This window comes from Raphanus sativus, chromosome 2, assembly GCF_000801105.2.
Source record: "Raphanus sativus cultivar WK10039 chromosome 2, ASM80110v3, whole genome shotgun sequence".
Lineage (NCBI taxonomy): Eukaryota > Viridiplantae > Streptophyta > Magnoliopsida > Brassicales > Brassicaceae > Raphanus > Raphanus sativus.
In genome coordinates, this window is record NC_079512.1 from 37,417,606 (window position 1) to 37,432,704 (window position 15,099).

A 15,099-nucleotide genomic window follows, 5' to 3' on the forward strand; every position below is an offset into this window, starting at 1 on the left:
AGGTTTGATATGGAAGAATCACGGAGATGGTGTTCGTGCTCAGTCTTACTTTGATCAAGCTGTTCAATCTTCTCCTGATGACTGGTCAGTTATAAAACCATAAACTATTATTGTTTTACAGTTCAGTATCTGTTTAGAATCCTAAATGATATATGCAAGTAAAGTCTCTAAACTTTGGATTTGGGATCTCCTTTAAAGTCTCTCCAAGATGCAGAGTTCAGAAGGTTTTTAGACCTATTTTTGGGTAGATTGCTGATTTATATTGGGCCATTTTGAGTATTTATTAGGGCCAGCTTTATTGATTGTTTTGGTTTGTTGATAAAATCAACATTTCACGGAAATGATTTTGTGGATCAAATGTGACTCGCCCTGTATCCAACCTTTGAAGTTGTCACGGTATTGAAAATGACAGACATCTCATTCACGATCTTTTTTTTCTCTGTATCTTCAATGTTTATGTGGTGTGGCAGTAGATGATAACATCATGATAAATATAGATATAATATATTTGATTAAAATGTTTTTATGGCAGTCATGTTCTTGCCTCATATGCTCGATTTCTATGGATACTGAAGAAGAAGGAGAAGAGGAAGAGGAGGAAGAAGGAAGTAAATATGAGAAATGGTTTCTCTACCTATAATAACTCATCTGTGTCAGTTATGTCCTGACCCTTGGTGCTGATCTTAAACGGTGTAATTTAATAAACAATTTCAAGTCCGGTTTAGTCATAAAAATATCTTTTGCATATTGAGGTAGATTGATGCTTATGTGTTGGAAGAGACGAACCTAGTATCAAAACTCCAAAGATGCATTATTGTGATATCCCAAAGAAGATAAAAAGGTGTGAATTGGGATTGGTCCATGGGCTCTGGATAGAATCAATTATTGGTTGTCAAAAAATAAAAATCAATTATTGATCAATGGTGGCCAGAGACGTCATGCTCGACGCTTGTTTTTTTTTTGTGTCAATGCATACATGAAAATAAACTAAAACTTGTTAGTTGCAATTTGCAAATAATTTTTATGCAAACAGGAAATGAAGACCTTTTTTGTTTATATGAACAAATATCAAAGACATAATCCAGTTATGAAACAAAAGAAGTGGCACATATAACAAAAAGATAAGAAATAAAACAGACGACCGCACGAAATCTCCTGAATATTCACTTTTCTTAGGAATCAAAAGTATCAAAAATAAAAGAAAAAGACATCAAAATCTATATATATAAAGAAAAGGTGTCTCTCTTTTTAGAGAGCCACGTCACTAAATGAGTTTCTCATGACCCGACACGTGTCCAAACGGCAACCCCATCCGCGTTTCACTTAAAAATCTGTTTTGATATTTGGGCTTTGACAATTAAAGCATAATTTACGGATAATTTTGGTAGCTTTGTATAATGTTTTGCATTTGGGCTTTCGGGATGATTGGCCCAGAGCCATGACCACGCTTCTTTGTCTTCAAAGCCGACATTCTGTTAATCATTTCATCTTCTTCGTCGTACACTAAAACTGAACTGAGTAACGGATTCGCCAAGATTTATGCTGAAGCCATAAACTTAACATTTAATCTTCGACCCCACTACTTCTCATCACATCACAACCTTCGATCTCTTCGGATTCTTCACGATTTGGAGATATAAATAAGCGTTTCTGCGAGCTAGGTCGTGGTGGGTTCGGAGTGGTCTACAAGACGAGTCTCCAGGATGGCATTCAAGAAACTGACCTTTTCGGGTCTGATAAAGTCGCAGGAGGAGTTCGAGAGCGAGATAAGAAAACTCGACAAGCTGTGAGGCACATGGATGTCGTTGAGATCAAAGGGTACTACTGGACGCGACCGCTGCAGCTCCTTCTCTATGAGTTTGTATAGACTATGAGTTTGTAATTTCTAGAGAGAGAGTTTTCTCTCTGTTTCTCTCTCTGTTCTCAAATCTTTATATCTTTCAAAGAGAGAGAAAAACTTGATTTTCTTTTCCGGCTCATGTTCATAATAATATAATGAATCGGATCTTTTGTTTATAGTTTACCTCTTCTTTTTGTTTCTCTTCATTGGTTTTCAATCTAATCTTTTGTGGGAGAGAAGAAGAGTAATTTTTAGTGGTTTGTTGTGGTTTCAAACTAAAACTGAAGCAGTTCTTCACTTCTTTCATCTCTTAACTTTGGTTTTAGCTTGATTTTAATAAAGTTTCGACCTTTATGGTTCGAAGTTTTGTTTCTGATCTGTGATCAGATTTCAATTCCGTTCTGGAGTCGGAAAGCTATCGTGCCATATAGCTATTTCAAATACCTATTCTTTAATTTCTCTTAGCACTCTCTTTCATGTTTCAGAGAGTAATATTGTGGTCTTCAAGCGTCAATCCTGAGTGCGTAGTTGTTTTCGTGGGAGTGTTATGATGTGTCTGGGGAAGCTTATACAGACAGGGACGAGTGCGTTTGCCTGACTTGGCGTGAATGATTCAGCATCATTCTGGGGATAGCGAGAGGTCTTGCTTATCTGCACGGGAGTAACATCACTCACTACAATCTGAAAGCAACGAACATGCTCATAGACGCAGCCACATGGGAGGCAAAAGTCTCTGACTTTGGGCTGGCCAGGCTATTGGCCTCGGCGCTGGTATGCTTTTGAAACTGCAATAAGACAATCTTGGTATATATGTTCTGTATCGATAATGTGTTGCATATGGATATATGTATGTATAGGTGATTCAACCGGAAGAGTCATTAACGCAGTCTCTTACACAACAGCTTGCTCATAGCAAACACTTCCATCAGGATACTATTCTCTTGCCAAGAACATACCTAGATTCTCAGACTTGCAATTTCCCTCGACGATGGATTTGTTCAATCTAAGGAATTGCCATAGATTCTGAAGATGTATTGAAAACCCGACATGCTCAATTTTTTTTGTGTTTCTGTTTTTTAATTTTCAGACACACGGATTCTGGAGAATGATCTCTAAAGAGAAGATTTAGAGCCTAATAAACCATGTGTTGTTTTGTCTTCTTATTAAAACAGGTTTTCGGAGAGCTTTGGTTCATTTGTCTTCTCTTTCTCTCTTCGTATAGCTTTAGAGCATCTTTAGTATATATTTAATCTTTATTTCTAATACTAATTTGGATACATATTCACATCTTCGTTGGTCTGAAACCAGTTTTCAGATGCTTATCCATGTTCACTTTCATAAATATCTGTCTCTGTTTGTTGTTTTGCAGTATTGTATCTGATTTTTTTATTAGTTTTTATTTGGAACACAACACCATCCTACAGGTTTTGACAATTCGACATCTCTATACACTTCGCTGATAAAAATACACAAACACAAATTGAGAAAGCTTTAAAGCATTTAAAAGCCCCGTGTCAATGACCGAACATGTCTGTGGGCAAGACCAATATCATTTGCGACTGAACTGACAGGAAGAATTCGAGAACTTAATTCATTTGAGATAAAAGCGTATATCTTGCCATTCCAAGTCCGTAATCGACTAATCGTCATTGCTTCATGGACAAGAAGCTCCTCTGTAACCTGCAACATGAACTCAAAAATATCAGCGTATGGAAGTAAATTTCGAAATGTGCCGGCTATAGTAAGTAGAAGTATATCATGATCGATTTATTTATGGTGAGAACACATTGCATAGAATCCATATCAGTCGACTTTTTATCATTCCAAGTTAAACTTCATCCCAAATTTGATATAAATTAGAGAAAGTCACTGTATTATTAATTATCCCCCTTGAGTTTCACAAGATTTTAATAATTCTCATCCAAGGATTTCTCAAGAAGATTGCATGGCGGCCCGAAGAAAGAAAAATGTTAATTAAGATGTCTAATATAGTTAGATCGATAAATTTATTTTTATCACTAAACCAAAAATAACTGATTATATTTTGGAAACGATAATTCAATTATTCTAAAGCTATTAAAAATAAGTTGTAAATAATTTTTTTTCCCATACAAACTTGAATGAACAAGATAAAATATTGTTTAATCATATCAAAAATTTAATTAACTTTTTATTCATGTAGCTTGCTTTCTTGAATATAATTTTCAGTTCTGATAATTCAAAAATGTGAGTACAAATAATTTTAGTTTGTTCATCATGAATAAAAAGGAAAATTTTCATTCACCTACCATATATATTTGTGTTATCGGTTCATTGTTGTATATTTAAGATATATTTAAATACAAATGAAACAAAAAAAATTAAAAATAATTCAAATAATAATGAAAAAAAATCGTAGAAAGAAACATCATCTCGAGAATAATCACAAGCATAACTATGTTGCATTTATCACAAATTTATTAACAGTATATAACGAGCACAATACAAATCCAAATGATCAAGAAGTATGTAGTTAAGTATGAGGGTCCTCAACACTTATCCAATAAAAACTCTCCCCTTTAAACAAACGGCATCAATATGAATTGAAATAACTATTTTTTTGTCAGATCATAGATCTATGTGTTAAATTATAATATAAAAATCTTATAATAAATATTTAAAATGTGATAAAATTAGCAAACATCACGCGTGAAACACGAAAATATGAGATAACAAATATATTATATATACAAATGCATAATTGTAATATTAAAAATTTAAGTGACGAACAATTATAATTTTAATTAGGTATTATAATTTAAAGAATACATACAACTTAAATTAGACTAAATATTTTGAAATATTTAATAAATGTTTTGATATATTTCAGTTACCAACCCGCCCGCAGGGCGGGCTAACCCTAGTACAACATAAAAGATTTAAAACATTTAACCTCAAACAAAGAAATATTTTAAAAGCAGCAAGCTTTAGAACCGGACACATGACTCTTTTCACTCTTTTACCCATTTCTTCTCAAACAAGTTTTGGTCGAAGAATATATATATAACTATTACATGCTTTCAAGTTCCTCTTGTCCTCCTTAATTAACGCAGAGCTCTTTATGCTCAACTGCAACCGCTTCAGACACCTCAATGGACTCTGCTCTGTCTTCATCCATCCTTGGACATACAGTCTCATGCGAGTCTTCTTCATCAGCATCGGGTGATGCAGTCACTTGTGCTACCTCCTCTTCTATGGGACTTGAAGACTGCTTTTGGGTTTCTGCTTCTTTTTTCAAGCTTCTTTCTTATTTCAAGTTTCCCCTTTGATGAGGTTGTGGCGGTTTTTCCATCAGGGAGAGCTGTTTCTGAGATGGCAATCTTGGAAGTGACTTGCGCAACGGCTGCTCTTGAGATCAACTGTTGCCACAGTTCCTTAGAAGCTGGGTTATCCCTAGAGGCTTTCTCATCTAGGCTCAGCCTAGCGACGCGAGGGGTTTGAGTTTCTTCAGAATCAGTCTTCTTTCGTCCTAGTTTTGGAGATTTGGGTCTTGTTGGTGGGTATCTACTTGGGAAGTAAATAACAAAGAGAATTTACTACTTCATTATAAAAGTACCATCCTGGTTGAGTAGAGAGCAGAAATACCTTCTTTAACTCTGTTTTAGGCGGCTGAGAAAAGCTAGGCATGGGTGTGGCTTTGAAGTTCAAGCTCTTCCTCAGCTTCCTAAGCTCAGCTTCTTCTGTTTCCTGTGAGCGAGCGAACCAGGAGTTTTGCTTTTAACAAGAATAGGTCCAGAATACTATGACAAAAGAAGAAGGGCTTAGAAGACTAACCTTGGACTTGGCTTGCATGTTGTTAATTTCCTCTTCTTTCGCATGAGTCTTTTCCTCAAGCTTAACATAGAACTGCACCATGAGAAAGCAGAAACATCGCTATTTTTTCAAAACATGTTTCTCGAGAGAGGACAGGTATATTGAATCAGAAGTTCAAGCAACACAAACCTCTCTTCTCTTCTCAGCCCGTTGGTCACATTTGAAACTGAATCCATAATTTGGAAGTGCACCAACTTTACGAGGTTTGCCATCGTCTGCCTTGGGGCTACTGTGAAACCAGAAAGTCAAAATCAACATTAAAATTGTTAAAACTGAGACTCAAAAATGCAGAAAGGCCTCAGCTTGCTACAAGAAAGAAGAGATGGTATATATAAAAAAAGGTGAAAGTAATACTTGAAGACTGAGTATCATCTTCAGATGTCTCATTGGCTTGTTTCTTTTGAGGCTTTGGTTTCACCTTGTCCCTGTATCAAAGAGAGAAAACAAATCTCCAGGTTTCAAGGATTGCTAAGAGACTAAATGATACTAATGACAAGACTTATAAACCAATGTCTGTACCCGGTGGCGCTTTCTGCTGGTGCAGAGTCTTGCTTTCCATGCTGATATGAAAACGAAGATACCAGAAATAAGAAAAGAAAACAGATCATACAAGAAATATGCAAATAAAACATAGAAGCGAACTCTGAGGGATGATTACCTCCGTTACTTGAGCAGCTCTACCATTGGATGATGTTTTCTTTAGAGACTTTTGTGTGTGCATTAGGAGCAACAGAACCATTTGGTGCTGCCACTTTAGCAACTGCACCTTTGGTCTTTTTGACATGTACTGATGGAACATTCTTACCACCTGGGAGTTTCTCATGCTTTAGCTTCCGTTGAGCTTTTTCGCCTTTAACATGCTTTGGATCTTCTACATTTTCAATTTGTGTGCCCTAAATAGTAAAAGAGACAAAACACACAAATGTTAGTCATAGCTGTTTATTCTAAAGGACGAGTAGACAAACCACCCAGGAGTTACAAAACCTCAGCTGCTGCCTCTTTGGACTGCTTAACTGCATCCAAATTGAAACTGTCTCCGGAATTCTCATTCTGACTATCTGAAGCAGTATCCAAGGTCTCCCAGAATCAACACCATTTCCTTCAATACCAACATCTTTCCACTGCTACTAAACCACCATTTGCAAGAGCAGAGTCCGTCCCATCAGCAGCAGCCATGATACTTTCAGGATCCATAGTAAACTACAAATATGGAACTAACACTAATGTAAGTGAAGAGACAAAAAAAGAAAAAAGGTAATCAAGTTCCTGAGCAGATAAGTTTATAATGTTTAAGAAAGAGCATTGTAATGTAAAACCAATCAACAGCGAACAAAGCTGTTTCCACAAAATCAAATCAAAGTGCTTTTCTAGGGTTTATGAATTGATGGATCCGCAGACAACACATACATTCCCCCAAAAATCAGGCCTTGCAAGTAAAGTTTAAAACTTTCCACCAAAACCCAGAAAACCCCTACTCACTGCTTAGTTCCTGAATCGATCTAAGTAAACAGATCAGAGAAAAAATAAATCTAAAATCAGAAAAGGCTAAATCTTGTGGTAAAGCTCACTAGTCATGGGTACTGAAGTAAAACAGCTTCAACTTTGGATCTACCGACACTCTAAACCTAAGCCATCGAAAACGAACAAGTAGATAACTTCCTCAGACTCATCAGAAGTTCCGCCATTTTCCACAGCAAACCAAACAAAGAAAAACAAGAAGACAAACAAACAAAAAAAAACTAGAAGAGCACGTGTTACTCACCAAACGCAGTTACCAGAGCAAATCAAGCATCCATTGAAGGTAAATAGGGGACATCATCTCCTTTGCCCATCTTCCTCATCACTCAATCTCCTATACCCACTAAAATCATCTATACCCATACCTCTTTAATGAATTGTGGAAAGACTAAACTGACCTTGGTTTGTTGAATGAAAACCGAAAATTGTAATGTGATTGGGTTGGGTTTGTGATTGGAAATCGTTGGTTTGGGAAGTTTGGTTAATGGTTTTATAAAAAAAAAAATTAATTGAGAAAAGCTAAATTAAAAAAAAACCGAAGCTCCGTGGTGGGTCTCCCGTCTCCTCTACCTCCCCGCAGCTCCCCCATCGGGGCTCCATCCGGCTCTGTCGCCGCAGTTTCTCTCCTCCTCCTCCATTTTCAAAGTGTTTCCGGAGGTCTAGCATTCCATCGGCGCAAATAGAGTTGGGTATTGCAGGTAAACTCAGGACCCCCAACTTCTCTTGAGAAATGCATGTATTTGGAATCGAGCTAGGAGCAATGCACAACGGCATTGTTTAGTTGATGGGTCAATTAGTATAGCGATTTGGTATAAAATGCATTAATGTGGTTGAATTAAACGTTGATAGATGCGATTCGAAACCTTAGTGTTTTGGATTATTGTTGGAAAACTGGGAAAAGTGGAATAACTAGGAAAACTCGAACAACTGGTATAACTGTGTTGATCTTGTGCGATATTTTTGGCAGGATACAATGACCAATAACGTATTCGTACATTTTACATATGAAGACTGCATGTATGGTATATCTGTGAAGGCATCAGTGGAGGATGTGACGTTGTCAATGTTACAAGAAAAGATGTATAAGAAGCTTGGGTTGGATGAAAGTAAGGAAAAACTGAAATTGAGCTACATTCCGATGGTGAGACGTTGCCAGAAAGCTGTAACTATTGCTGATGATGACGATCTTTATGTTTACCTCGGAAGTGTCGATAAAGAGAACCAAAGATGTCTTTTGGTTGTGGAGAGTAGTGAAAGGTCGGGACCGAGACCACAAGATAGACTTTCGATAGCGGGTAAACGTTCTGTTGGTATGAACTACAACGATTTGCAGCTATTGGAACATGAAGTTGGACCTAATGCAATTACATTGTACGTTGGTGAGAACCAAGAGAATAACGAGGTGCGTGCTATGGAGACTGGTACTGGTAAGGAGACTGACACTGGTATGGAGACTAATACGGCTGCGGAGACTGATACTGGTATGGAGAATGATACGGCTGCAGAGAATGAAACGGCTGCGGAGACTGATACGGCTGCGGAGACTGATACGGCTGCGGAGACTGATACGGCTGCGGAGAATGAAACGGCTGCGGAGACTGATACGGCTGCGGAGACTGATACGGCTGCGGAGAATGAAACCGTACATCCAACCGCCGATAAGTATGTTGAAGAGCCACCTGCAATAGTACGGAGTAGTTGTATAGAGGAATGGGCCGATGGTTTGAGTCTCAATAAACATGACGAATTTCCAAGTAAGAAGGCAATTCAGGAGATGGTGGATAGAGCTGCATATAGTGAATGTTATCGTTATGTCACTAAAAAGTCTGATCGAAATCGATTGGTGATAACATGTTCGCAAGCTGACTGCAAATGGGTAATACGAGCTTCAGGGATTGGTGGGACGGAAATTTTCTCAATAAAAAGCTACACGAAGATGCATACATGCTCGCGGACACAACAAAGTGACAGCAACGACAAGAGAAGAGCGTCAGCAGAAGTAGTGGCAAGTTTTTTGAATGAGGAATTCCCAGGAGATGTGCAAACTCCAACTCCAAAAGATATTAAGGCTCTGGTTAAGTCCAAACTTGGTGTCATGATATCCTACTCCACAGCATTGCGTGGAAAGAATTTGGCTTCTTGTGATACACGTGGTAGTCCGGAAGATAGCTACAGGATGATGTATAGCTATTTGTACATGTTAGAGCAAATGAACACGGGAACAAAAACTAGTGTGAAATTGGATGACTCAGGTAAATTCAAGTACCTCTTCATAGCGTTGGGAGCTTGCATTGAAGGGTTTGCAGTTATGAGAAAAGTGATTGTTGTCGATGCAACATGGCTGAAGAACGGATATGGGGGTGTTCTAATTTTTGCCAAAGCTCAAGATCCTAACCGTCATTGCTATCCACTTGCGTTTGCTGTACTTGATGGAGAGAATCATGCTAGTTGGACCTGGTTTTTTGAGATGCTTAGAAGCGTTATACCAGACTCTTCTGAACTGGTTTTCATGAGTGATAGAAATGCAAGTCTGATATTTGCCATAGCAAACGTGTACCCTCAGGCTCACCATGGTCATTGTTTATGGCATTTGAAGGAAAATGTTAAAGGGCATGCTTCTAACGTCAACAAAGATGTAGTCGGGCATAGATTCATGGAGCTGGGAAAGATGTATACAATGGCTGATTTCAATGCTGCTTACGAAAAATTTAAGCTAAGGTTCCCTTCAGCTTACACGTATGTGGAGGAGAAAACTGAAAAAGACAAATGGGCAAGGGTTTTTTTCCCCCGTGACAGGTACAACTTGGACACAAGCAACAGCGTGGAATCAATGAACAAAGTGTTTAGAGAGGCAAGGAGGTGGGCCTTGATACCAATGCTGGATTGTATCATTAGGACATTCTCTGATTGGTTTAATCAACGTCGGAAGGATGCTGTTTCACAATCATTGGGTACCAAGCTAGTGCCTCTGGTTGAGAACTACTTGCACGATCTATGGGTTCTTGCGCGAACGCTACCTGTGCGGGAGCTTAATAGTTATGAGCTAGAGTACGAGGTAAAGGATAGTAATGGGAAGATGTTTTTGACGAACTTGATTGCCAAAACTTGTACTTGCAAGGTGTGGGATTATGAAAAGATTCCTTGTCTGCACGGACTGGCTGCTTACATCTATTACACTAATCAGGTGGATAGTGGGGGTGGTAGGAGCCGTGATATCAACATAGTATATCATGAGTTGTGCTCAAAATACTATTGGACGGAACTGTGGTCATTGGCGTATTGGAGGACAATTTATGCTGTGCCAGACATGTCTGTATGGGAAGTCCCGGATCACATCAGGGAGCTGAAGATCATACCTCCGGATCCTATCAAGCGTAAGGGAAGGAAAAGAGTTAATAGACTTCCATCTGGTGGAGAACGCCGTAGGAGGACACAAAACAAAAAGCGGCCTAGGCAAAATTTTGGTTTCAATTGGCTGTTATTTGGAAATGGTTCAAGCACTTCAGAGCAGAACACGGCCTAACCACGATTGGTTTCAATTGGCTGTTATTTGGAAATGGTTATTTGTATGTTTTTGGAAAACTCTGGAAAACTATTTTATCTTCTTTGTAAAACTGCATTGTGTTTCGAGTGTGACATTATTATTATTATGACATTTACTATTATGATTACTCTAGTCTAACTAATAATTCAATTAAACATATTTTTTTCAAAACGTTTTTCAAAAATTATGAAAACTCTTACTATCTCCATAATAAGCCTTATAGTTTCACTCACACTTTGTGAATGAAGAACATGTCACAAAAGAGATTATCAGATAATGTTTGTTTCCCAAATATTTGTGCAGTAAACAAGATAAATATCATGTTCAAGTACTAAAATCGAAAGTAAAACAAGAAAACCAAACTGAAAGCATTGGTAACACTGAATAAATTATAAACCACAGAAAGTACAACTATGAGCAAATCTCGTAAAACTAGTATCTTATGTAAAACTAAGAACAAATTTCGGGGAGGGAAATGAAATTACATTGGCGCCAAAACATATGAGGGAAAATAATTATTTTAATTATTTTAACTATTTTCATTATTTTTCTCTATGTCACGTCCCATCTCTCTGTCTCCACTCCATCTCTTTATTGATCCCATCGATCCATCTCTCTCTCTCCACTCCCCCACTCCATCCCTCATTCCTCTCTCTCGATCTCTTTCGGTTTCTCCCATTTCTCTCTGACAGTAAGAACTGAAGCATGACTCATCCCGAAGAGGAGTACAGTCACATGAAGGCCTTGAAGAGACACAACGACATGCTTGGTTTCGTGGCTGATGCGGAGTACGGCGTCCCGACCAAGTGCCCGTGTGGTGGAGGTATCATTCCTGAGGTATCTCCCTGTAACAAGTTTCCCAATGATTTTGATACGCAACCTGGAAGGAGGTACTTCACCTGCAAAAACTTTGAGGTAATTTTCATGTCGTGCAAAACTGGTAAAGCTTGTATAACTAGGAAAACTAGGAAAACTAGGAAAACTGGAAAACTGGAAAACTGGAAAACTGGAAAACTGGAAAACTGGAAAACTGGAAAACTGGACTGGAAAACTGGTAAAACTTGTAAAACTTGTTAAACTGGAAAACCTGAGAAACTTGTATAACTTGTGATAAAACTTGTGCAGAATAATGGTCTCCACTTTCGTACGCCGTGGGTGTTCGCGATTCAGGACGAAGTTACAAAGTTAGTACACCGTGTCGAAGAGATGGCTGAGGAGATTGATCGCCTCAAGTCTCAGCTTTACCAACTTCACCGTCCATGATCCCATCTTGTTGCTCTAAGTTGTTGTTGTTCTAAGTTGTTCTTGGGGATGTTGTTGTTGTTGTTCTACGTCGTATGATGGTACTTTGATCTATGTTGCTACTTTCTTTCTCTATGTGTGTGTCTTATGACTTAAACTATCTATCTAATGTTTATGTGTTTTGTGGTTTACTTCTCTATGCGTGTGTCTTGTGACATTATACGAAAATAACAAGTTTGCAACATCAAACCAAAATCAAGAAAATGATTAACTAAAAGTCGAAAATGATTAACTAAAAGTCACAGACCAAATCTATATCATGATTCAGGACGTGAAATTGATTAATTAAAATTCGAAACTCTATATACGAACTTGCTAAAGTCGAAACTAATTGACATGAAAATGATTAACTAAAAGTTTGCAACATCAAACCAAAATAACAAGTTCAAAGTACCATCAAATCAAAATAACAAGTTCAAAGTACCAAAAGCAAACATATAAAAGACACACAAAATAAGTTCAAAGCACAAGACATTGTGCTCTTAAGATCAAGTCACAACCAACATAGATGTGTACTGGATGTCACAGCAGCTCGGACCAAAGGGAGTGACGTGAAAGACCATGGAACCTTCGAGTTTGAAGATGACAATGTCTCCTATTCGAAGGTCATGTGCCTCAGCGAACTCCTTCCAACCTCGGGTGAGTCGCCTCTCTTCTTGTATCACTTGCCATGTTTGATCCGTAGCGTCGGATGTTAGTGTCCATGTGTTCCCATTCGTCTTCCCTTGGATGTGCTTGGAGAAAAATACAATGGGTATTGTCTGCAATCAAGATTTGAGGTAAGTTACACAAACAAGGAAGAAATCAGGTTCTTGCAATCAAGAAAAGGCAATAGAGAAAGTGTGTTTACCAAGTAAGTCTGGAATCCAGGAAGCAAAGGTTGGAAGAAATGAAGTTCTTGCGGTTGCGCCATCTGCAAACAAGAAACAAAAGTTAGACAAATCAACTAAGTTAGACAAATCACGGACCAAATCAATCAAGAAACAAAAGCTAGACAAAGTTAGACAAATCATTTTGCATGTCAAGGAACTTGCTAAAGTCACAGACCAAATCTATATCATTTTCAGTTTAATTCGACCATTTGCTATAAAAGAAAACTAGCAAATGAACTCAATCAAGCATCATGAACTCCATCGAATGAGCTACCATAAAATTCTCAATTTTCAGTTTAATTTGACCATTTGCTATAACCGAAAACTAGCAAATGAACTCAATCAAGCATCATGAACTCCATCGACTGAGCTACCATAAAATTCTCAATTTTCAGTTTTATTTGACCATTTGCTATAACCGAGAACTAGCAAATGAACTCAATCAAGCATCATGAACTCCATCGACTGAGCTAGCATAAAATTCTCAATTTTCAGTTTTATTTGACCATTTGCTATAACCGAAAACTACCAAATGAACTCAATCAAGCATCATGAACTCCATTGACTGAGCTAGCATAAAATTCTCAATCAAGCATCATGAACTCGATATAACCAAAACTAGCATCATGAACTCGATCAACAGAGCTAATTCATGAACTCAATCAATCAAATACGCTAAGCAAAGCCGTCACTCCATCGATGGACCGAATCTAAAAAACCCTAAGCTACTTAATTAACCATTTGGTGGTGTTGCCATGGGATTGCCATCTAAAAAACCATAAGCAACCTTAAACAAAGATGACGTTTTCTCCATCCGAGGTAAACTTGATCGATGGAGAAACAGAACCGACGAGTAAGACATACTTTCAGTTGTGTCGCTATCGGTGGGATTGGCCGTCGCTGGTCTCCTCTTTGGTGGGATTGGCCGTCGCTGGTGGTCTCCCTCGGTTGTGTCGCCGAAGGGAAAATGGAAGAAAAGGGAAAATGGGGGAGAATCGGGGGGATGGTTTGGGAAATGGAGAAAGGAAATTGGTACAATTCGGTTTTTGGACGGTTAGGTTTTAATTTCGGATCGAAATTAGGGATTGGTTCGTGGTCCAACTCAATTCGGTTATTCCTTCGGTTAAGGTAGGTACAACCGGTAAATACTTCAAATTTTCTAGGGTTAAATGTAATTTTCGGCTTTTTATTTAACTTTTCATTTTTGTTTTGTTTTCATGTCTTACGGAGATTAGAGATATAGCTGGGTGGGTATAGGAGATGATGTCCCGTAAAATAGAGAGAGAAGACGAAGGAAGACGAGGTTTCATAGAGCTTGAGATTCCGATTTGTTCTTGACTGCTTTTTTTTTTTGGTTTTGGGTTTTGTGAGGGTTGGATTCTCTCTGTCTACACAATTTTTTTGTTCTTGTTTATTTTTCTCTATGTGAAGAGAGAAAAATGACAAAACTCCCATTTAATATTTATTACAGCGACTAATCTAATTACCACGTCATCAGTGAAATTACGGTTAATCGGCGGTTTATCATTTTTTAATCGTGGGACTGATGGGGAGAGTGGAGGTTTTATGGAACTAATAGTATTTTCCACTGTTAAAACTTAATAAATCATTTTAATATTTTTCTTTTTCTACACTACAAGTCAATAACTAGAAGACTTTTTTCTTTTTTTTTTGAAACAAAACTAGAAGACATATGCAACTTGTGAGAAAAAAAACAAACCATACGCGGCTGAAACTTTCTTTTTATTTGAAGCAATCTGAGTTAAATTTTGGTCAGTTTAAAACTATATATCAAGACAGTGGGAGATCAGTAAAATAAATATATTTATATATAACAACAAAATATAATCATCAACGGATTGAAACGTTTTTTGAATGGTGAATAAGAGATGATAAAATCACAAGATCCTCAAGATGTTAAACTATTTAGCTTACTCTTTGAGTCTTTTCACACATCTTTGCATAGGGTAATATTACAGTTTTGAGTAAAATCCACTAACTGAATTTGGATGGGATATTTTAAGAATATATAAAGAAGCTCTGGATTTAAAAACTAAAAGGCATAAGTGGTTGGCCAAAAATAGAAGAAAACATATGTGGGAAAACAAGTCCAAATTAACATATGCTAATATAAAAAGAAATCCGGATTTTAAGGGGTTTTGGATATGGTT

General features: G+C 37.6%; 2 protein-coding genes and 1 pseudogene across 2 annotated transcripts; 1 reads left to right on the forward strand and 2 right to left on the reverse strand.

The window, feature by feature from the left end:
• Positions 1-4,817: 4,817 nt before the first annotated feature.
• On the reverse strand, positions 4,818-7,984 carry LOC130508722 (protein WVD2-like 5; annotated as a pseudogene).
• On the forward strand, positions 7,508-12,193 carry LOC130508246 (uncharacterized). The gene is made up of 2 exons (XM_057003620.1): positions 7,508-11,669; positions 11,880-12,193. Exon 1 carries the CDS (start codon positions 8,184-8,186, stop codon positions 10,731-10,733), a length of 2,550 nt encoding a protein of 849 aa, XP_056859600.1. The 5' UTR covers positions 7,508-8,183; the 3' UTR covers positions 10,734-11,669; positions 11,880-12,193.
• Positions 12,194-12,375: 182 nt separating this feature from the next.
• Positions 12,376-13,948, reverse strand: LOC130508247 (B3 domain-containing protein REM7-like). The gene is made up of 3 exons (XM_057003621.1): positions 13,793-13,948; positions 12,907-12,969; positions 12,376-12,817 (listed from the first exon to the last, which is right to left on the reverse strand). Exons 2-3 carry the CDS (start codon positions 12,967-12,969, stop codon positions 12,545-12,547), a joined length of 336 nt encoding a protein of 111 aa, XP_056859601.1. The 5' UTR covers positions 13,793-13,948; the 3' UTR covers positions 12,376-12,544.
• Between the last annotated feature and the right edge of the window lie 1,151 nt (positions 13,949-15,099).

Bases quoted from the DNA above. Each gene is read 5' to 3' on its own strand.
- LOC130508246 (XM_057003620.1), top strand. From the start codon at position 8,184: ATGACCAATAACGTATTCGTACATTTTACATATGAAGACTGCATGTAT.
- LOC130508247 (XM_057003621.1), bottom strand. From the start codon at position 12,969: ATGGCGCAACCGCAAGAACTTCATTTCTTCCAACCTTTGCTTCCTGGA. The intron at 12,818-12,906 runs GTAAACACACTT...TCTTGATTGCAG, and splicing joins CTGGATTCCAGACTTACTTG to ACAATACCCATTGTATTTTT.